The 21,543-nt window shown below is 49.2% G+C and overlaps 6 protein-coding genes across 6 annotated transcripts; 3 read left to right on the forward strand and 3 right to left on the reverse strand.

Annotated features, from left to right (window-relative positions):
- Window positions 1-1,201: 1,201 nt before the first annotated feature.
- On the reverse strand, window positions 1,202-2,002 carry N7511_004628 (C2H2-type zinc finger protein; the record flags this gene model as incomplete). The annotated part of the gene is made up of 1 exon (XM_057127053.1): window positions 1,202-2,002. The coding sequence occupies one exon, from the start codon at window positions 2,000-2,002 to the stop codon at window positions 1,202-1,204; it is 801 nt and encodes a 266-aa protein (XP_056985943.1).
- A 7,421-nt stretch (window positions 2,003-9,423) lies between these two features.
- Window positions 9,424-10,881, forward strand: N7511_004629 (agmatinase; the record flags this gene model as incomplete). Its single annotated transcript, XM_057127054.1, has 7 exons — window positions 9,424-9,514; window positions 9,563-9,648; window positions 9,706-9,873; window positions 9,926-10,158; window positions 10,216-10,357; window positions 10,403-10,568; window positions 10,625-10,881. The coding sequence occupies 7 exons, from the start codon at window positions 9,424-9,426 to the stop codon at window positions 10,879-10,881; spliced, it is 1,143 nt and encodes a 380-aa protein (XP_056985944.1).
- An 86-nt stretch (window positions 10,882-10,967) lies between these two features.
- N7511_004630 (Zn(II)2Cys6 transcription factor) lies at window positions 10,968-12,947 on the reverse strand (the record flags this gene model as incomplete). The annotated part of the gene is made up of 4 exons (XM_057127055.1): window positions 10,968-11,798; window positions 11,851-12,605; window positions 12,655-12,824; window positions 12,871-12,947. The coding sequence occupies 4 exons, from the start codon at window positions 12,945-12,947 to the stop codon at window positions 10,968-10,970; spliced, it is 1,833 nt and encodes a 610-aa protein (XP_056985945.1).
- Window positions 12,948-14,650: 1,703 nt separating this feature from the next.
- Window positions 14,651-16,900, forward strand: N7511_004631 (uncharacterized protein; the record flags this gene model as incomplete). The annotated part of the gene is made up of 2 exons (XM_057127056.1): window positions 14,651-15,386; window positions 15,438-16,900. 2 exons carry the CDS (start codon window positions 14,651-14,653, stop codon window positions 16,898-16,900), a joined length of 2,199 nt encoding a protein of 732 aa, XP_056985946.1.
- Window positions 16,901-16,982: 82 nt separating this feature from the next.
- On the forward strand, window positions 16,983-17,165 carry N7511_004632 (uncharacterized protein; the record flags this gene model as incomplete). Its single annotated transcript, XM_057127057.1, has 1 exon — window positions 16,983-17,165. The coding sequence occupies one exon, from the start codon at window positions 16,983-16,985 to the stop codon at window positions 17,163-17,165; it is 183 nt and encodes a 60-aa protein (XP_056985947.1).
- A 606-nt stretch (window positions 17,166-17,771) lies between these two features.
- On the reverse strand, window positions 17,772-19,880 carry N7511_004633 (uncharacterized protein; the record flags this gene model as incomplete). Its single annotated transcript, XM_057127058.1, has 1 exon — window positions 17,772-19,880. The coding sequence occupies one exon, from the start codon at window positions 19,878-19,880 to the stop codon at window positions 17,772-17,774; it is 2,109 nt and encodes a 702-aa protein (XP_056985948.1).
- Window positions 19,881-21,543: the final 1,663 nt, after the last annotated feature.

The following is a 21,543-nucleotide window of genomic DNA, read 5'->3' on the forward strand; positions in this document are numbered from 1 at the left end:
TGACGTCGATTCAGATGGGCGATTTTTTGGGGCTGGAGGACTTGGCAGTGGCTGAGAGTTATAGATGTGTAGATGGGCTTTGGTTCACAGATGAGAAAGTACGAAGTACAAAAGATGAAGTAGCTTATTAGATTATATATAAGTATTGTTTCAATATGACGTGTGTGGTTTGCTGTCAGGAGTGGTGGAATGTTCGAAGGAAATGCTTGTCCCATCGAATGAGCTTCACGACTGCGTTTCACATATTGACCCCGACGTCATCTCGCATTCGGTAAAGATCAGGGAATTTGACAGCACTCCACGTTGATTGTGACTGACCGCTCCGAGGATGAGAGTAGGCAAGGAGTTTTTGAGTCTTCAGGTTTGAGGGTTATACTTGAAAGTAAACATTGGTTCCACGGGTCAGGCGGGCATTGGGGGGGGGGGGGGGGGGGGGGGGTTCAGGCACCAAGGCACTAAGGCAAACAGGCATCCACTTTCATAGCCCATAGAACCATCTCCACTATGGATTGCATACTTAAGCTTATCCTAAAAATACTTTAAGCCTAGAACCTAACAAGAATCCAACTTTTCCATGCTCTTTCTCCATGCTGATCTATGTCAAAGGTGCCCAGCGTAGTACGCATTCCCCAGGACCCCAGTGGCTTACAATCAGACCAACACGAAATCAAGGATATCATCTAGTACAGCCGGAACAGGTTACACACATATCATTCGATTCATGGGAATCCTAGCTAGGATGGTACAAGTGACGCTGGAGCACCGAGTCCAGAAAGGCAAATTTCAACACATCACACATAACGTTAACAACAAGCAGAACATGGTACAGGAGGGATATAAAACAGGTAGACAATGTGCCCAAAGGAAAAGGACAAAAAGGTAAATGATAAATGGTAAATGGTAAAGAAACACACAAAAATAGAAAGATAGAAGAAACATAAGAATTCAAAACATGTGTTGTAACCCGAGACGTTTCGTCGGATATTTTGAAACGTCCGGTGGTGGGTCATGCAGATGATCGCTAGTGCTGAAAATGCATGTTCGAGAGCCCTGAATGGAAATTTTGTAGACAGGAAATTGCCTGCACACTGCTCTGCAGTCAGGCACAAGGAACTGTCTCTGTCGGATAAAAAATTGGTCGTATAAGAGAGATGAGGAGGTTTGAGGGGGTGGTCGGTAGTAAAAAGAAATGGATATAGACCTATGAAGGCGCATGCGTTGAAGGACCGGCAGGAGGCCTCGTAACAGCCTCCATGGGTTGACTGAGATTCCGCTGGTGTGAAGCCGAAGCAAATGTCGAATCAGGACGAGGCATAGCCCAGCGAGCATCATTTTCCGGTTCGGAAGTAGAACGCATTTCATCCGAATGCGTGCGGTGGGTGCGAATGTGCTGCTTCATATTGTCTTTCCGAGTAAACGCCTTGTTGCAAATGGGGCAATGAACGCTCTTTTCACCGGTATGCTTCTTGCCATGGCGGGCTGCATGGCCGGAGGTGGTGAAAGTAGCAACACAGCCGTGACTAGCGGCGTAGGGGCATGGATACTTGTTCTTTCGGCCTGTACCGCGACCCGCTCCAGGCTGGGAAGAGGTCGTTTCTGAAGTACTGGAGCGCGTTTCGGGCGGCGTCCGAGGAGCTGCTGGTCCGCGCGTTGGGAAACGGTAGGGTTCCCGTCGCGGATCCTGCCGGGCATACGGGTGATAAGCTGAAGGTTGACTGGTGATGTAGTCGTAGGCGGAGCCGTCGGACGAGCCTGGCGAGACAGGCTGGACAGCTTCGTTCACTGGGGCAAACGGGAGTCGTGTGCCTCGCGGTGAGGCTGCTGGTGATTCGGATGCAGCATGGGGACGGGCGTGCTGGTCGCTGACGGGCGCGGGTCGCTGCTCTAGATAGTAGGATGGTGAAGTCTGAGTCCGACTGAGTCGGGGTGCGGAGCGGACCGCAAAAGACGGGTTATCGTCATTGTTGAGAATGGACACAATACTCGTCCGGCAGCTGGACATCTCCTCTAGGCCCCGATATGCGGTCAACGGGGCTGAAAAGCTATACTAAAAGGCACAATGGGTTAGTTTAAATGATTGGACAACCGGCTCTGCCGGGCTCTGGAGGCTCGACAGAATTCGAGAGATCACAGATCTTAAGACAGAGAAAAGGGAGGAGAGAAAGAGTATCTCCCCGTCTCGACAGCAAACGCACCAGCGGCTCTCGAAAGATGTTTGTCCTCTCGGTCGTGTAACACGTCGACAACATTAGACCCTAAATCGGCAGTCGCCTACAGACCTAAGCAGAAGCCCGGTGACTCGAGTAAAAGCCGGGTTCCGAGTTGCCACTGGCGAAGTATAGGTGGTTGATAGAGTAGTCGGAATGGTCTGGCAAATGGGTAGATCTGACAATCTCCGGTGAATCTCCCTTTGCTTGGCTTTTCTTGTAAAGTTGTAATTGCTGTGGGGAACACAATCCTCAACGGCAGTTGCAAACTGGGCTGGGGATGTTGCAGAAGACGTCCGGTTGTCAACCCGGGTAAGAGGCAATAGTTCAGGAGGAAAGGGAAAGGCGCTCTGCGCGTTGATCAAAAGACGAGATAAGGAGGGGAAAGTAGAAAAGTAGGGTTCACGGTGGGAAGAAAGCAGAGAAGGATCAAAAGGCCAGAAATGAGAGAAAGAAAAGAGACCAAGCATATGGTTATCAGAACTAATTATACTAAACGCGAAAGAAGCCAAGCTCCAGGGTCTGGCGAGGCTCCATAGTGGAGCAAAGCACATATTATAGGCAGACATATATAATACGGGACCCCTAATCCACCCTGTGCAGACCCGTTTTGTTACTCCGTTTCTTCCGGCCCGCGACACTGGCGGAGTCGATCTTTTTTTCTTTTCTTTTTTCCTTTTTCTCTTTTTTTGTACTGTACTCCGTAGTTGTTCGTTAATTCCGAGTGAGACTAGGGCTTCGGTTGGTGGAAGCGAAACGAATGATCCACCATCGGCAGAACTACGGGCTGAATTCTCCTGGGACGGACAAGCTTTTAGCCCCATTACAGATTCCTATGCGTAGGCGTCAACAACAGAAAAGAGATGATCGGTCCGAATGCAAATCAATAGAATCAAATGGAGCAGAGTCAAATCCAGTCACCGTCACCGAGATAACCCTAAATCTACGTAAGTGATGATGTTAGTCTCCAATTTGGGAATGGACCTCCGGCTCGGACATTCCAGGACGGATCCGTAACGTATTGTCACGGTTTTAGCTTGTATTTAGCGCCCTATGGCGATCTCGCCTTACGACTCGGTGAAGAGTGGAAGATGATTCCCCGTTTTCTCTCTAGAAAGGGTACTCTCAGCCGAGTATGAAAATCCTCACCGGTCTGCAGCCCTGAATCACATGCATGTTGAGAAGGATGGATTGACCTCGACATGACATCTACACACGATAACCTAATCTCCAAGATCGTCAACGTTATAAGATATTGGCTCGTGCTACACTTCGTACTCGTACGCGTCCAGCGCCCGCCCCGCCCCGAAAACCCATTTGCGCGGGGGCTCTCCGCTGAGGGTACGTAAGAGGGTAACGTGAGAATACTACGACTGTCGAGAGGCACAAAAGGATTTGTCGGGCTAGTTACGAAGCCAGGTTATGCTAGTCGAATTTCCAGTATGAACGGAGCATGGACTAACGTGATTTGGAGATCAACAGGAAGTGCTCGTGGTATTACGTGTATGTATACTCGTATTGCTCTGAATCATGGAGATCAGGCCAAGCTTCAACGCGATCTGGAACATGCCCGAGAAAGATGTGGTTCGTGGCAGAACGCGGACCGTTTTGGGGCTTCTTGAGCCGATGATTTGTCTAAGCTCGATCTTAGACGGGGCATACGTATGCAGCCTACGTATCTCCGTAGTTTGGCGCTGTCTAGTCCTTCTCCAGCAAATACACTTCCGTACTTGCCTGGGCTAGTGTTTTAGCGCTCGAATCAACCCTACTCATTCTACCTCCCAACTTACGCCACAAGCTTGACTCGTCAGGGCCCTGTACCCGGCTTACGTCCCTGCAAGGACCCTTGACCCTTTTCGTGTTCTTTTTTTGCCTTTCTTTTTTTTTTTTCCATTTCTTTTTCCACATCTTTCGTATTGCTTACCCCTCAAGACGCAGGGACTCGTGGCCACTCCCCTCCGCTTACTAGGTCGGGACTAGCTGGGCGTCAGCTACCTGTGTAGCTTCGCTCTAATCACCGTTCCCGCTTAGCGGCATGGAGACCCTAATTTACTACTGCACCCGCCACTTTCTGCCCACGCGGCCTTTTTATCTGCGTGGCTTGAACCCGGATTCTCGGCGCATCCATCTCGGCGATTTATTTAGCAATTTGCTCGTGGCTAATCAAAATAGTCGTTCAATAGTTTCGGTCTTACCCTCCAAGTCTGGAGTATAAGCCCATATCTTTGACAGCTCCACCGGGAACAGGCTATCAGGAAAACAATCATCATGATGCAACTAGCTTTCCCCCGAGGTCATCAATGCATATCTTATTTCCGAATCATCCGATAACAAGGAAACAAAAAAAAAAAAAAAAGGGAAAACTCACTCCCTCACCTTCATCCCCACCCAGTCCCCGCACACCATCAACCTTCAACCTCTCAGTACTGTACATACACAGCCACAGCCCCAGTCTTCGCCATCCTGCTGCCTGATTTCCAGAAGTCGAAGCTATCAATGCTCATAATCGCATCGGGTTCGGCACTTATGCAAGTCCATAGAGACGATCCGGCAGATACCCTTCCGACAATTTATTTATCTTCTAGACCGTGGGGCCCTCGCTTCGCCCAAGACGCAGAATCCAGATCGGAGGCCCCATCCCACTAAGACCCCTGTGGCTCATGTCTGACTTTCGCACTATTGATCTATTTTAAATCCGAGGACCGAGGGGGTTCTTTGCTGTCCACCGGGACCAGAACACTGCGAGATGGAATGATCAGTTACCGCAAGTGATGGTCACTGTAATACTGCGTAGTCCAAGTGCACATCCCTTAACGCCGAGAAACTAAAAAAATAAACCTTGGAACGGGGTCGGTGACTAAGCGGGGAGACCGACGCCGAGCTGAGTCATCCCACGTGCAGTCCCTGCAATTCCTTCAGGGCTTGGGAAGCGATGGGTTTGATGCCCCAAGATCCCTTAAGCATATTTGGACGCTGAGGTTCGCCTTGCCAATCCACAATCCACCCGGACCCGAGACCGAGTATCGGCGAATCCTCGCAAATAATCCATATGTCAAGTAAAGAGGCAAGTCATGCATACTCTATTCCAGATTCCAGATTCCAGCCCTACTTTCCGACAAGCACGTACCAAAGCCACACATTCAACATAGCCAGTAGAGAAAAATCAAAATCATTACAACCCCCAGTTATCAAAGTTTCCCACTTGCATATCATATCCCAGTTACCGTACTCCGTACACCTTCGTTATCGCTTCCATAGTGGAGCACGAAGATTGACCGCATTTTTCATTGCCTTTTTTCATTTTTATTTTTTCTGTTTTGTCCTGATTTGGTCTTGGTTTTCGTCTTTTCTCTTTTCTATTTTCTGTTTTCTGGGTATTTTTTGCACACAATCGCTAACCATAACGTTGCGGACCCGACTCTCTCTTTCTCTCTTCCCCACCAATTTATCAATTATCGATTATCGATACGAGATGGAAATGTATCAGCTCACACCCACATTGGATATCCATGTCCACATAGTACGTACTTTCCCCATTCTGTTCGGACCCATTCTCGAGGGGTTTGGCGACCTACTCGATTTGGCAAAGGGTGCATCGGACAGCGAACAACCGACGAAAGGAGGCCAAGGGGCAGAGTGGGTGTAGTTGTACCCTTACAGATAGGGTACGATATAGGGTGAACTTACATCCAAAATAGTGTTAGAGCACGTGGCTGTAAAGGCAGAGGCGTCGACGAGTACGCAACATCCAAGCAGAAAAGTAGCCTCAGACCCGTCCACGAACAGATTTTAGATTTAGGGTAGTCGACGTACCCATGGATCACCCCTTAGTCCAGGGCTCGGGCTCGGGCTTGGGTTTGGGCTTGGACAATGGGTCGATCCCGTGGACAGGCAACATGATACTGTACGGACGGTAGCTGTCCAGTACTGTTCATGCCTCGGACGTGGCCAATGCGAGCGATGACAACGGAATGCAATGCAATGCAATGGCCCGACCACACCTATTACTCATACTGTACTCCTCTTGATCAGACCCGGACCCCTCCAGAGTAGGGTAGCGTATGTAGTGTACGTATGCGTAGACCCCCGTTTTAGCTCGACAAGAATAACCACAGCTCCGTTTCAGCCGGCCCCCCCCCCCCTCTTCCTCTCCTCCCCTCTCCATTCTTTCAATAGATCGGTATTCGTATTAGTGCCGGTTTCGGCTCGCAAGGTTCCGTTCATTCATTTATATACTGAACTGTACTGTCAGCTGGAGGAAACGTATGCATGTACATGTAAGTTGACGTGATGTATTTTGTACTAAGTGGACAATTAGAGGCTTCGGCGCCAATTTTGTCGGCCTTGCTTGCCTACTTCGATCTTTGTTACGACTTTAGGTATAGTAAATGTAAATAGATCTTGATAAGGAGTAAAAATACTCTGGAGCTAATTGCACCAGCAGGCGGGCGTAACGCACCCTGTCCGTTAGCGTCCCCAGATTTCAAGAGGCTGCGTAAGCGAAAACGTCATGCCGGTGGATGGGATGTCGATGCCCCGTATTATGTGTGCTTTGTTGCCTGCCAAGAGGGTCGGAAGTTATTTTGTTCAACTGATAGGCTAACCCCTGCATTAGCTGTGGAGAGGAGGCGCGAGTTTGAGGGGCTTGAGGGGTTGGTTTGACGCGAATGCGAGGCCCTGGATGCAGGGTTGGGGGTTGAAATTTTTTTTCGGATCTTGAGGGTAAGGTGAGGGTTGGATTGGGAGGGTCAGATTTGCCAAGAGTCTTGGGAGATGGTCGTGTGGTCGAGATTGGTTGTAATGAAGACTATTGTCTGCATATTCTGGAGGCGTTGAGCCCTGCACGATTCCAGTCTCAAGCTTTTCACTCCCGCTGCTTGACGATCAAGCGTGAATATCTTGCCGCTAGCTTGATCAGTCTGCGAACAGGTCATGGCTTGCCGCTGATGAGAAGCGATAGCCTCGTATGGTGTGCTATAGGGTTTCTTTCGTCTGATACCTTGGTCCCATCAACCGAGTCCCAAACATATCAATGCGGAGGTGAGATCGTGGATTGTAGAAGCACTAGGGCTTCTGGCACGTCTTCCGATAAATCGCCAGGGAAGTGGACAACGAGCCACAACAGGCTGAACTTTTGCAATGATTGCGAAGGAAGTGTCATCTCAGTTGCTGGGAGTGGTTTCTGAAATGAAGCCGCATGTTTCGGCACGGTGAACTAGCGAGCATCAACTGGCCTTTCCTCTGACACTCACTCGGTATGTCCACCTTCTGTACTCGGTCTCAGAATCCGAAATATCGACCACTGATGACTGACAAAAAGAACTAACCTTAGAATAGGACTGACCATCTAGCACCATTGTCATGGTTTCTCAACAGCACCAGTTCAGACCTAGAGCCGACGAAGAATCGATTAAACACCCTGTACAGCTGCCGAGCTGGCTTTATCAACAAGCCCCGACCATTTCATCATTTTGATTTTGGCTTGGACCAGGATTATTCTGACACCATCATGTCTCTATCGTGACATGAATCGGATAATGGCAATGGATCAATCTCCACATGCAAATACACGGCATACACTGTTTCCGAACTGAGATCTCGGCTGATGTCCACACGCGAACAAACAAGAATTATAAGAGAGCGGGCTTAGAGGTAGGTTCAGTTCAGTGAGTGGTGTTCCCATCAGCAGTCACGGAGTGAGTTTGGCCCATGCTTTTTGGTAAAGACGAAGGGCAGGTGTCGGATTTGTCGTCCGACGATAACATTCTGTAGATATCAAGTTTGAAAATTATGCTCTTAAGTGAAATGAGAAAGTTGCTGTGAAACGTCTAGGATTGGCCCCTCGCGCCCTCACCTGGTCCTCACAGTATCGAAGCAACATACTCATGCCAACCAACAACGCAAAGCAGGTCTGTATAATAGGCTCGGCAGGGTAGCGCTCCGGTCCAGTATGCGATGAGCGCTGACAACGCAAGTTGCGCTACGATGGCCAACAACCTCAGTGCAGGATCTGATAGCAAATGGGTGTAAAGTAACACATCGCGGAGTTCGAGGTCCCAAGAACCGCTATTTGAAGGCTTTGAACAATCGCCTCGTATATCTCGAGGCAATGTTGGAACGTCACTTGCCAGGTCAGCAGTTTCGAAGGGATCTTCAGGGATCTCAAGGCAGCCGCAACCTAATACCTCCGGCTTTGTTTGGTGCTTTTGCGCCTGTTGAAGCTCATGTTGCTAATGAATGGCAACAAGAAAGGCATATTCTTCCCAATCAGGGCGTCGGGGGCTGTTTGATGGGCCTACCTCGGATAGGGTTTCTTCCTCCGTTGAATTGTCGACGGCGCCATGTGCTCAGTTGCCGCTAGATGACTCGGTGCATGAGGAATTGTAAATAAACATCTCGGACCCCCTCACTCTTCGTATTGTCTGTTAGGCAAAAATGCAGAATATATCCATAACAAGTCCTCTCAGAGACCAACTCGACTTGGATCGTGTACACCAGTCAATCAAAATTATTTAACAGCGACAACAATTACCCTGGATACTGTAGTTTGCAACATTTTCATATCCTGGATCTGGGTTTCAGTCACCTCGTCGCGGCTTTTACGCCCTCCGTTTATGATTTGAGGTTTTCTGCCTTAGGGGCACTTTATTTTCTATTCTTGCTATGAGTCATTTTCATGAGAGTCGGGAGGCTGCTGCGTTGTTGGGGGGTTCAGGGTGATTCTTTGGTGCTTGCGGGGTGGTTGAATCTCTTGTGTTTGGGTTGACGGAGGGTGGGAATTAGGTTGGTGTGACTGATGAGTTTATCTTCTTTAGCATGGTTGATGTTCTCTGTGTTCGTGTTTCGGGGTTTGCTGTTTTATTCTTTGCGAGGCAGTGGGATGTTCGAAAGTTGAACGTTGCGCTCAGTCACGTTCGTCCCAGCCGAGAGAGGGGTTGAATGGATGACCTTGGGCACTGGGAAGTGCCTCGATTATCTAAGAATTCTGCGACTGTCTGATTGTTGATTTGGTAAAGTTGCTGTAATGCGGAAGGAGTCTGCGAATGTTATCAGTTGCGCTAACTTGTCCCCGCTCGCGCATGGAAAGAGTCTGCGAAGTGTCTTATGGCATATCTCGGAGGAATTAGTTATAAGAACCAGGTTGTTCCTGATATTATTGATCTTTATTTTATTTTGACTCCGTGACCCTGCCAATTTCTAGAGCCCAATTCACACAATGCGCCTGGTTACTTCGACTCTATACTCGTCGCTCCTCTACGGAGCTTTGGCTCTCAATGTGGGCCCAGAATATAGCCATCCAATTGAAGGTCAGTTCCGAAAGACCCGAAGAGCATTCAAAACTAACTAATCAATAGACCTCGACGTCGATCTTCCATTTTCTCAACCGGTCACCTTTGCCCATCTAGAATGGCAGAGATGTCTCGCAGCCTCACATAACAAGGTAACTCACCCATCTACGTACCAATAGTATAAAGAGCTATTCTAACCCAATTACCAGCCTCTCGACATCGCTGTCCTCGGCTTCCCCTACGACACTTCAACCTCATATCGCCCAGGCGCCCGGTTCGGCCCACGAGGCATCCGCGCAGGATCCGCACGAGAGAAGAAAGGCCGCAGCTACAATACTGTTTATGGCGTGGATCCCTACGATGAGGGCTTGGAGATTGTCAGTGCTAACATATATTCCGGAATCCCAAATACGCTAACCCACTTTTCAGATCGATTGTGGCGATATCCCCATTACGCCCTTTGATGCCGCCCATGCCTTCAAGCAGATGGAGCAGGGGTACAGACAAGTGCTTTATCACCCGACTTCGGAGGGCAATTCTTGGGAACACCCTCGTATTGTGAGTTTGGGAGGTGATCACTCTATTGTTCTGCCGATTTTGCGATCCTTGAAAACGGTTTATGGGCCGATCTCGGTGATTCATCTTGATTCGCATCTTGATACGTACGTTCTTTGATCTGCTTTTGGGGAACGGAGTTTGGCTGACAGGCTTGCTTGTAGCTGGGATCCTTATGAGGGTTATACTGGTATTGCGTCGAATCAGTCGGCGATTACTCATGGTACTTTCTTCTGGCATGCTAGTCGAGAGGGCTGTATTAGCAAGGGGACTAGTGTTCATGGTGGATTGAGAACGAAGCTTTTTGTGAGTTTGATTCTTTGATTTGTTTGGGCTTTGCTTTTCTGACAGACTCGGTCGATGTTTCAGGGCCCTAAAGATTACGAAATTGATCAGAACGTCGGGTTTACAATCATTGAGGCTCATGAGATCGACGACATTGGCATGTCGGGCATCATTGAGAAGGTTCGCAATACTGTGAAGGATACGCCTACTTATCTTTCTATTGATATTGATGGTGAGGTTTATCTTAAATTCTGACTTGATTGCTTCGGGGCTAACACATTCCATCAGTCCTCGATCCGAGCATCGCCCCTGCTACAGGAACCCCAGAATCTGGCGGCTGGACCACCCGCGAATTGAAAAGATTCATCAAAGGTCTCGAGGGTGTGAACCTAGTCGGTGCTGACGTTGTCGAAGTCAGTCCACCGTACGACACTGTCGCCGAAACGACATCTGTTGCCGCCGCAGATCTGATTGTCGATATCCTTGCATCGATGGTCAAAGTGAAGGAAGGACCCTTGGCGAAGACAACAAAGGACGAGCTGTAAAGATTTCCCAAGCCTTGATTTGAAAGCCAAAGACAGCAAGCGAACTAAAGAAGTACCATTACATACAAATGAAACCATGATAGCCCTCATATTGGCAAGACCAATTTCCCAGATTGTTTCAACGCATCTCTCCAACCAAGCACATTCGGATCTGCATCCATGATTGCCCAGATTTCGAGAATGACCTTCCACTGTCTCTTAAAGTTGCCCATCGAGTATCCCTGTATCCGCTCCCACCATTCCACCCAAGGCACTCGGTCGGTTGCTTCGCATGCAGCAATAAAAGCAGGCCAAGACATGGGCGCTGCTCGTTTTTCGCCACCGAGATATTCATCTTTCAAGTCCTCGGCAAGAGTGAGATTCTCCAAAACCACGTTGACACGTCTTTGCATGCTAGCCGCGCCGCAATTTTCGATTGTCTGGTAGCAGAATATCGTAATTGCGCTGTGAAATGCGCGAGCTTGGCATCGCACTATCTCGAACATGGTCTGCTCATTGGATTTCAGCAGGTAGGATGACTCGGATTCAATGTCCCACTGGGCGATTTGGTCGCGCAGGGTGATGCAGGCTTCTTGTAATATGGGTGGCACTTTCTTTCCCTGATAGAAAGCTAGATATTCCGCTAGTTGGCAAACCTTTTGTAGGAGGTTTCCTAATGTTGGAGTGATGCCATACATATACTCGACGCTTCTGTCGTTATAATCGAAATAAGGAGGTTCGAAGAGTAAAGCGGTGGTTGGCCAGGGTTTGGGTTCTAGTTCGTGTACGGTTGTCCGAGCTAGGAGACTTAAGAAATTGCAAATGGTGTTGACTTGATGATTTGAATCTTCAAATGTCCCTGCGTTCAAATTCGGCGTTTGTAGCTGTTTGCAACCCTTCAAGTGGATTGGGAAATCAGAGTCTTCACCGGTCATTGTCTGTTCAAGGCTGTTAACCCCATAATTTTCAGTATTAAAAGGGATTACCCACGTCAATGGTTACCAAAGATAACATGGCTGTTAGAAATACAGTGTGTTGCTGAGAGTCTTTTGGACTTGTCAGAGCGGCATTGAGCGCCTGGAGAGATTTGGTCCTGTGTTGAAGGCCGAGCTTGTGGTAACTCGCAGAACCACCCTGCATATTCCGTAGATGGAATGCAGCTGATGATAGCAAGCTGTGAAAAAGCGAGATGGAAACTGCTGAGGCAGGCCCCCCATTCTGGGCAAGAAAAAGATCTGGGCACCCTTCGAGTGCGTATGGGAAATATGTTGTTCGCCATGGATTGCGTGGATGAAATACTGGTTGTAGCAAGTCCGCAACATGATTCTTGTAGTGGAACATTAGCATCGATACTTTGGCGTTTCTGAAGAATGGCATTGAAATCTCGAGATGTGGCGAAGGCGTTCTTGGAAGGGTATTTTGTTCCCAGCTTGAACTTGGAATCAATTGATTCTCTTGCATGAGGTCACTCATTTCAAAACCGCTTTCGTTTGGTAGGAAATAGTCATCTTGAGAGATATCTGATATAACTCTGGCAGAGTCATCTGGCTCGAGAGATTCACGATGGCGAGCAGAACTCTCCTGGAGTACCTCTGGGGCAACAGGCACATCACAAGAAGCCTCACCCTTGAAAAATACTGCAAAGGGACCTACTCTCATAGTCTTGGAAGGAAAGAAGATGGTATCAATCTCAGACAACATGCGATTGACCTCGCTTTCTGGAATACTTGGCGAACACGCCTGATCTGCCTAATCTATCAGTCTTGTTCTCATTCGAATGACGTTCCAACTTACCTAGTCCAATCTGCCTGCGTTTGAAACCTTGGGAGTTTTGCTTCTTTCCATATACCCAGCATAAATTAACCCCGTATCCTGCACACTGTAAGCCAGACTTCTGACAGACCCCACATCCGTTCTGTCGGCGCTCATCGCACTTGACCTTTCGAGATCTGCATGTCCAGCACCTGTGTGGGTCAGTCCGATGCTCACATCTAGCTTCGTGGATCTTACCCAGTGAATGTGACCGATTTTGGTTTCTTTTGTGGTCGTGCAGGGGCTTTTCGAGCCGCTTCTACCGGGCTTCTCATGGTTGAGCAATCGTCCCGTCCGGAGATTAGTCCTTCATCAATCCCATGCACTGTGGCTGTAGACAAATACTGAATCATTGATGCCGGGGCTAACAATTATGCGATAAGATTGAGAAAAGGGTTTTAGCGCAGTCAACAGTGCGGGGGTCCAGGAAATGGCCGATACCGAACGAGGATAAGGGCCGGTGGACTCAAACTTGCAAAATATCTTTTCTATGGACTTTTTTGTTCGTCGCTCTATTGGAGTGTTACAAGTTCTTCCCTTGCTAACTAAAGCTCTTTCCAGGGCCACCATAGCTCCTGTCTAAATCAAGCCACACATTAGCATTTTGTATTTCTCCAAGGTTAGGCTTCAAAGAGTAAAAAACGATATTTTAGTAACATTAATAATGGCTTTTCTTATCTTATCGCAGCTAAGGCAGGAGCCAGCGAGTGTCGACGTCACATTCGGCCACTTTACATTAGGGCTGATCGTCTTCTGGTAGAACTTGGAGTGTCAAATGACATTTGCTATTGAGGTAGTATATCCTAGGTAAGATCAAACCAAAAAATCATCAGAAAAGTGCTTCAACATAACCAAGATTGCTTGAGCTCTTATTGAGATACAGCTCAGGGGTTGAGTCATTTCTAATCTTGAAAGAGACAAACGCGCAGAGTGTGAGTCAGCTACATAGAAAAACAGAAGTAAATTAAGTTATCAGACACGCAAAGTGGACTTGATGATCGAGAAGTCGAACTAGATGTTGCGCTGAAGACAATGTGTGTGAGCAGCGCTTGTATCATGGATGGACGCTGGGCTGGCCTAAGCTATCTATGATGGGAAGCGACTTTCTAAGTTGGTCGTGATCAACTTGCATTTTTTAACTTGACTACTACCTCGGGGACTCGTCCGCATGGGGCTTATAGCTTCAATGTGTCTGCATGTCATCGTAGTGCCGAAATGGAGAATTCGATTGGCCCGAGTAGTGACGCGCTTGTTGATATTACTTTCGGGGGTATTTCCTACGATTATGCATTGAGTCGGGGAACTTCCGTTCCTGTGCATAGCTTGAAAGATGAGGCTTTTGCGGGAGATGGTGTGCTGACTGTCAGGGTTTCGGACTCTTCTGCGGTTCTTCTTACTTCGAATTAAAGTTGGTTAATATATTGGAGGCTGAACTGCCCATTCCAGTATTCCATACTTCCATGATCCTCGATGTTGTATTTCGCTAGCTCTCTTCGAGCAATACTGTTTTGGACAGACTATGTTTCGCCCTTTATATGAGTAGATAGGGCTGAAAGACTGAAAAAACGCCTGTAAAAAATGTAACAAATGTAAAGAACCTCCGACCTTAATTTATAGGTTCGGGGGACCGCACAGCTTACCGCGGGTAGGGTTTAATAACATTGGACAAAGCAGAAAGGTCCAGCCCTGATAGAAATGTACTTGTGCAAGAACCCTGAAAGCTCATATGCCGGCCACCGCAAAGGCACCAATCAGCAAACTCACTCATTTCCCCTAAACAGGCTATAGACGCAGCTAACATCGCTAACACCCGCACTGTCCATTTGGCCCCCAACAAATACGACTCAGCCGCAGAAAAGCTAAGAGACGACCTCAGTGTATATAACGCTTTCTGTGGCGTGCCACTGATGGCTTTCTGATAAGCCCCAGAGCCCTGTTCTCGACTCTGCCCTCCCATTTGTGTTTCTTTCACCTCACAATGGCCGGGTCGCGCGAGTCGCAGCATTCACTGCTTTCAGCGGACTCGCTGAACAATCCACCGCAGGGCTCTTGGGGCCCGTTGGGTCGCTTATCTTTCGAGGAGGACTATGCTTACCACGCTACCGAGCGTCAGTCTGAGGATGTAGTCCGTGATGTCGGACTGGGTATCTCTAATCATGCCGGTGATGCTATTCCTCATTATGATCGAGCTTCAATGGACAGTTCAGCGACAACTACTCCCCACTCTGCTCCCAAGACTCCATTGCCTCCGTATTCTCCCACGAAATGCCCCAATCGCACGACGGTGCTGCAGAAACGGCTTTCGTGGATCCCGATGACTATCTTTGTGCTTGCTCTCTATGCGACTATATTCTCCGGTATCTATCTCGTTATTGCCCTGCGTAAGCCTCGGTGGAGTATGGTCTCCAGTGATGGGCCGATTGTGCCGTCTACGGCTAGCCTGCTGAGCGCGTCTTTTGCAAAGAGTATCGAGTTAGCCTATGTCACTGTTTGTGTGGCATTTCTGGGACAGGTACTAAGCCGGCGAGCTTTGATGACCGAGTCCCGAGGAATTAGTATCTCGGATATGAACATGAGGACATGGATCATGCAGCCGGGCTCGATGATTGTCCATTGGGAGACGCTACGATATTCGGCGCTTACTTTCCTCGGTGCTATTGCACTGGTTGCAACATTCGTGGCGATGCTATACACACCGGCTGCCCAAGCGTTAGGTGAATTCCTCTTCTCGCAGCAGTGGGCTACTAAGAACTAACCTGTAGCAGTCGCACCCAATCTCATTCTTGGTCCCGTTGAATCAAAAGTCTTTCAAGGCAAAGTATCTGCTAGCTTTGCCAACCCAGTTTATCTCGCCTATAACTGTCAAACCCCAGTCACTGTTGACATGGACAGTGATTACCGCAACACAACATGTCTCCAGATTGAACACGTCGGCCATGCCTATCACAACTACCAACAATGGATAGCCAAATGGAGCTCTTTAGTTGCAAACAATACCGCAACCTCAACAGAACTCCATAGTCGCCCACAGCCGACAGGCTCCCTCTGGGATAACACCACAGTCACAGGCAGCTGGATTCAGATCCAAAACATCACAGCCCTCTCCAAGAAACACAAAAGAATGGTCAACAACATAACAATGGCAATGCCACACGGCGGCATCACCGCAGCAGCAATGGACCCCATAAACAAGATAAAACAGCCCCGATCCACCTTAGCATCCGGCGAAGGAGAATACACACTAAACGCCTCAATCCCATCCCCAGCAATAAACGTCCTCTGCACAGGAATGACCAAAGACGAACTCGGCCCCCTTGTCTACGCCTCCTGGCCAGGCGGCGACAAATTCAACGCCACATCCTGGAGCAACAACCCCCCGTCCGACATCCCAGGGCCCTCATCCTGGCTGAACCGAACAGTCGTCGACGACCTCTTCGAGTTCGGTCCAAAGTACAGCCATCGCCCACCAATCTTCGGCAAATACCCTGAACCCTACAACACCATCCTCGGCACAACAGGAATCTCACCCACAAACGCCATCTACCTCCTCGGCACCTCACCCCCAAACACAACCACCCCAGCCTACGTGCTCTGCTCCCTCCGCGCAAAACTAACAGGCGTCTGCTCTACCCAATACAAAGCCGCATCCAGCGGTGCATTTCTCAGCTCGACATGCGAGCAACCCGGCAACGACTTACAGTATAATCGCCGATACGCAGATCGCAAGTTCGAAGAGGGGTTCTGGGAATCCGACTACAAGAATATCGTATCGGAGTGGGCGAAAGCTTTGAGTCTGGGCGCGGGGATAACAGACGGCGAAGCTAGTAATGCCCGACTGCTTATGCAGATGATGCCCAGGTACGATAACAAGACGGATAGCTTCTCGCTTGATGCGCGCATGCCTTCTATTGCCGAGGGACTGGCTGTTATGGCGGGGAGTACTTTGATTCTCAGTTCTCAGGATTCGCCGTTTGTGCAGGGGTGGAATTATAGTCTTGCGAATCATAATATCTTGTCTGGGGGTGCTTATCAGTATTTTGATGGCAGGCTTCAGGCGATGGGATATGCTTCTGGGTGGACGGAGCAGTGGCAGGGGGCTTTTTATGTTGTTTTGGTGTTTGCGTTTTTGACCAGTGCTGTTTGCTTGGGATTTGTGATCTTTGAGGCGAGGGGACGCCAGGTTACGGATTTTACAGAACCGCAGAATCTCTTTTGCTTTGGCTGTTAATAGTCCGCAGACGGAGCAGTTGAAGGGGGCTTGTGGGTGTGGGCCTTGGGGGAAGCAGCTCAAGGAGAGGTGGTTTATTGACATGGAGGAGGAGGATGAGCATTATTTTATTCGCAATAAGATGGAGGGGAATACAACTTATGTTGGGGCTGAGGGGAGGATGGAACAGATGGAAGTCGACGATGGGCCGAAGGTATTGAGTCCTGCTGTTAATGAGTTCCGGAGGGTGTCGAAGAGGGATTCGCTTTTGGCAAGGTTTTATTGAGAGACAATAGGATAAGACGGGTTTACTACTGATGCTATAGGGATAATAGTTAATATACAATAATCGGATATATAGGAGCAAGACGAGGGTGACCGTAGCGAGATATCAGTGTATCTCCAGATTTACACTATTTACACAACACGCAAAGCAAACGGAAAGAATAGAAGCCATGTCGGCCAGAAATGCGATGAATATGTACAAAACAACACAAAGCCCATTTCAGAGCTAGGAGAGCTAGACACTAGACATGGTGAATCACAAGAATCACAATCACAATCACAATCACAACAAGGAGACTAGAGACGGAGAACAGAAACAGAGAACTGTGGCACAACGCTAATGAATCGCTCATACACACAGACAAAACGAGAATGCTAGATGCAACACGAGGAGATGCGATACTTTTGCAAGGACACCGATAGCCATGGGGACGCCATCAAAGGAATGGAATAGGGTAGTAAGGGAGGAGATATGAGATGATATGCACAGAGGGGTCCGGTGAGGTCGGATGGGTATTGAGAGTAGAAGAAGGAATGGAATGTATGTGAGACGTAGAGGTTGTTTGTCTCCGAATGACGGGAGCTTGAGCTTGGAGTGGGGGAGGGATCAACGATCAGCGTGGATATTGAGCCAGCTCATATCTGAATTGACGTTGTTGTTGGTCCGCCCTTGCATTGGCAGCTCGTCGATGTCCTCTGGGATTATGGCACTGGATCTCCGTACGTTTGAATTCCTAGCCTTGTCAACGAGGCCTGTGTATGATGATGTGCCCGGCAAATCGCGCGTGCTCGAGTTGTAGAAGCTGTTGCTGTAGTTGCTGCTGCTGGGTCGGCCCAGCCAGCTAGAGTGGCCGGCACCTTGCCAGTTCTCGTCGCGGTCACTTTCCGAGACCATGCTGATGGAGCTTGCTGTGGAAATTCGGGCGGATTGGCTCTCTGGGATGACCAGGCTTCGGCCGCCCTGTTCGGAGGCGGATTCTGTGGTTGGGCTGGCGCTCATGACACGACCCAAAGGTTTGGGTTGGTCCAAGAATCCCATGTTCAAGGGTGTCAGATTAGACATTGGCCAAGCGCTTCCACGGTAGTCTGACTTCGTGTAGATAGAACTCATGGTCGAGCGATCAGATGGCATTCCGCCTAGGTTGGTGGTGTTGTTGTCTTCGAAGTACTTGCCCCATCCCTCGTCTGTGGTACGATCCCCAGCCTGGTTGCTTCTGCTGGAGTCTGGGCCTCCTTCTGTTTCATCGGTATAGATGCTTGACGCGCCCATAGCCCCGCTGGAGGGAATTGTGGAGAGCGGGCTGCTCTGACGAGGAGCGGATAGTCCGTAGCCCATCACATTAGGTGGCTTGAGAGATTTCTCTCCGTTGTACTGTCCAGTCACAATTGCCAACGAATCTGTCGAAGCGGCGGCAACTGGAACAGGAGACCTCGCCATGGGGTAGGCGCCTTCAGTTAGGGGTTCTATGCCCTGGTCCTGGAAGCTGAGTCGGTCCTTGCTATCGCCACCACCCTTGCCAGACTGCAGCTGTTTCTTTTGCTTTTCGCGTCGGATAAAGAAGAGAAGGAGTAGCAGGATGAGGCCGAAACCGAGGACGCTTCCCAGAGTTGCGCCGAGAATAGTCTTGGCGTGGTCACTCAAGCCACCACCGGCAGCTGCGGAAGATGTGGATGTAGGAGTGGCCGTTGCGGAAGCTGAGGTCGAAGCTGAAGTAGTTGAAGTGGCAGTTGGGGAAGCCGATGTCATTGATGATGTAGTTGATGGCTTGAGAACATTCTGATCTCCGCTTCCGTAGAAGAGCTCTGTGGCATTCGCCCAGCTATTGGAGGTCTGGTTGAAAATCGCTAATGAGTCATGACCTCCACCATGAGAGAGCACAACCATGTTATCCCCCTGCGCGAGGGCAAAGTTGGTCCAGCTGTTGGATGGGGCTAATGTAGCATTGTAAGATGAATCCGTAAGACTCCTCTTGCCAATGGTGGTGGCGGGGCTCTGTAGCTTTCCCTTGGAGCTGAGTAGATAGCTAGAAACACTGTTGGGTGAAGTGTTCATGGTGAACTCCTGGAGTACAATGTTCTTGTCAGAGTCTGACACAATGGTACATTGAGAGTTAGTTGGAATTGCGGAAGGAAGAGTCGCTTCCGAGAGACTCCAGCCATTACCAGGTTCAAAGATATGGACAGCCGTGTTGGTAACAGAGCCACCAATCATGGCAATCTCAGATTCACTCCAGGGCAAAAGAATGGGTTGATATAAAGCCGGAGCGCCCTGGGGAACACCAGAACTGATGTTGTATGGTGCATTTGCTTGAATGAGTAAGGTTGACCCGGATTCGGTAGTGCTGCCATCTGTCATACCAGCATAGACCAGAATCTGGGACAAGGAGGAAATGTACGCGGCACCGTGGCCCGTTCGGTTCACCATCACCTGCGAGTCCGCATCCAGGGTCAAGTTTTGCCATTTCTGGGTCTTGAATGTAAACTCTTGCAGGCCATTGTAGCCAGCAGGGCCGGTCCCGCCGACCACATAAAATGCTTCGTCACTCTTTACACAGGCAGCGCCAGTGACCGGTGTTCCTTTTGGCAATTCGTGCCAGGTTTGGTTCTCTTGGAGCGATATTGATAGAAAGTCGCCATGGGAGAAGACGTAGAGGGTGTTGCTATGGATGGTGGAGCAATCACCCTCGAGGGTGACTTGGGGTTCGGGGACAGTCATTTTGAATCACCACAAGCTGTAGATCACAGACAGAAACGAGAGCGGGTGGCCAGCCAACGATTCAAAGACTGTAAAACGAATGTGCCGCCAAAGCACTATCTCATCTCGACGTGATAGAGTCAGCGATGCCACTTGGCGAGGTACAATGGAAGTCGATGCGATTTGGGAATCTGAGTGTGATTCTCCTCTCCGGGGTGCAATGTGGTTCCGAGGTCTCGGTGGATCGCGTATCGGATGAGTCGGCGACTCGTATGACACCACTCAAGCAGTTGCTTCAGGGGGGGAAGAGGTCACAACGGGAGATTTCTGCAGCGACGCGTCGGGTAAGAGAAAAAAAAATGTGATCAATGGTAATTTCCAAATAAAATCCGAAGGGTCTGACGTCGGGCGAACCAGTCGAGGCGAAAAAGCGATAGAGCAGGGGGAAAAAACGGAGCAAACGAACGAGGTTGGAAAGAACGAAAGAATGGCTGTGAGACCGGCACTATCAAACGAGTGCACAGCACACGAGGAGTCGAGACAGGAAATGAGAAGCCCTGGAGAGAAGGGAGAGAGAAGTCAACCCCCTAACGGAGGAGGTTAGCGGGGACGCCATCCCTTAAAGGGGAAAGATTTCGTCACCTCAATTTCAGTTGGATCTTGGGGCTCATCTTTGGTGAGAGTATCTTGAATTTGTGATTATGCTTATGGTGCTTGCTATGGCTATGGCTATTGGTAGTGGTCTTCTTCGTCTATTGCCTCTCCGGTACTACTTGAGGGGAGTATTTCGAAGCCACCGAACAGCGCAGGGACTCCCCCTGTCCGTATACATCTGAGACAAACAGCCTTGAAGCAAGGAACAAGCGACCCTAGCAGAATTACCGTCTAACACAGTCCTCTGTAAAGTGTTCAACAGTGACAGGTAAACAGTGCCAGTCAACCAGAATCAACAAGGGGCTGACAACAAACATCCCACCCAAGGTTCCTGGTCTCACGACCCATGGTTGACTTGGCGGATGCCATGGTTCGTCTGGTGCGTTCGCTCTGACCCTGATTCTACAGCCTCACAATTTAGTCAGTTGAGAAAATGATCTATGACATTCACGGGGAAATCGCCTGCAAAAGACAGCAGTTACACGTTCCTGATTCCTGATGGTGCAAGGTCCAAGTTCTACGGGCGTGGAACCGAGCCCAGTCGCCCGGCATAATTGGCTCAACGCCATGATCGACAGGGACTAGCTCCAGTAGATGTGATAGGAGAATTTCAACTAGCGAAGCCAATTGGCCATGACATCACGATGTGGTTCATCACACCTGGGGATACTGTACAGACAGTACTGTATGGGACTGCAGAACCAAATCGATCTGGCAGTACAAGATGCACACGCATGCCAACTCCGTGGCTGCGGACGATCTCGCATATTGGCTACTGTAGTAGAACCCCATAAATGATACCGTTGCATTCATTGGCTAGGTTTTCAAGTCAACTGCTGCAGGTACCACTTTTTTCCTCGTGCTACGATTCAGCGATACAGTCAGCCTGCTGGCGTTCGTCGATGGGGTGGAGAGAATTTGGTTGCACGACAGGTTGAATGGAACATTGGAGTAGGAATCCAAAGAGATGGATTCTGTGTGGGAAATGTATCAGAATGATCAATTTCGAGAGTACGACTAAATATATTAT

The sequence above is a fragment of the Penicillium nucicola genome (genome assembly GCF_028828085.1).
Source record: "Penicillium nucicola strain IBT 29836 chromosome Unknown utg000003l, whole genome shotgun sequence".
NCBI classification, from domain to species: domain Eukaryota; kingdom Fungi; phylum Ascomycota; class Eurotiomycetes; order Eurotiales; family Aspergillaceae; genus Penicillium; species Penicillium nucicola.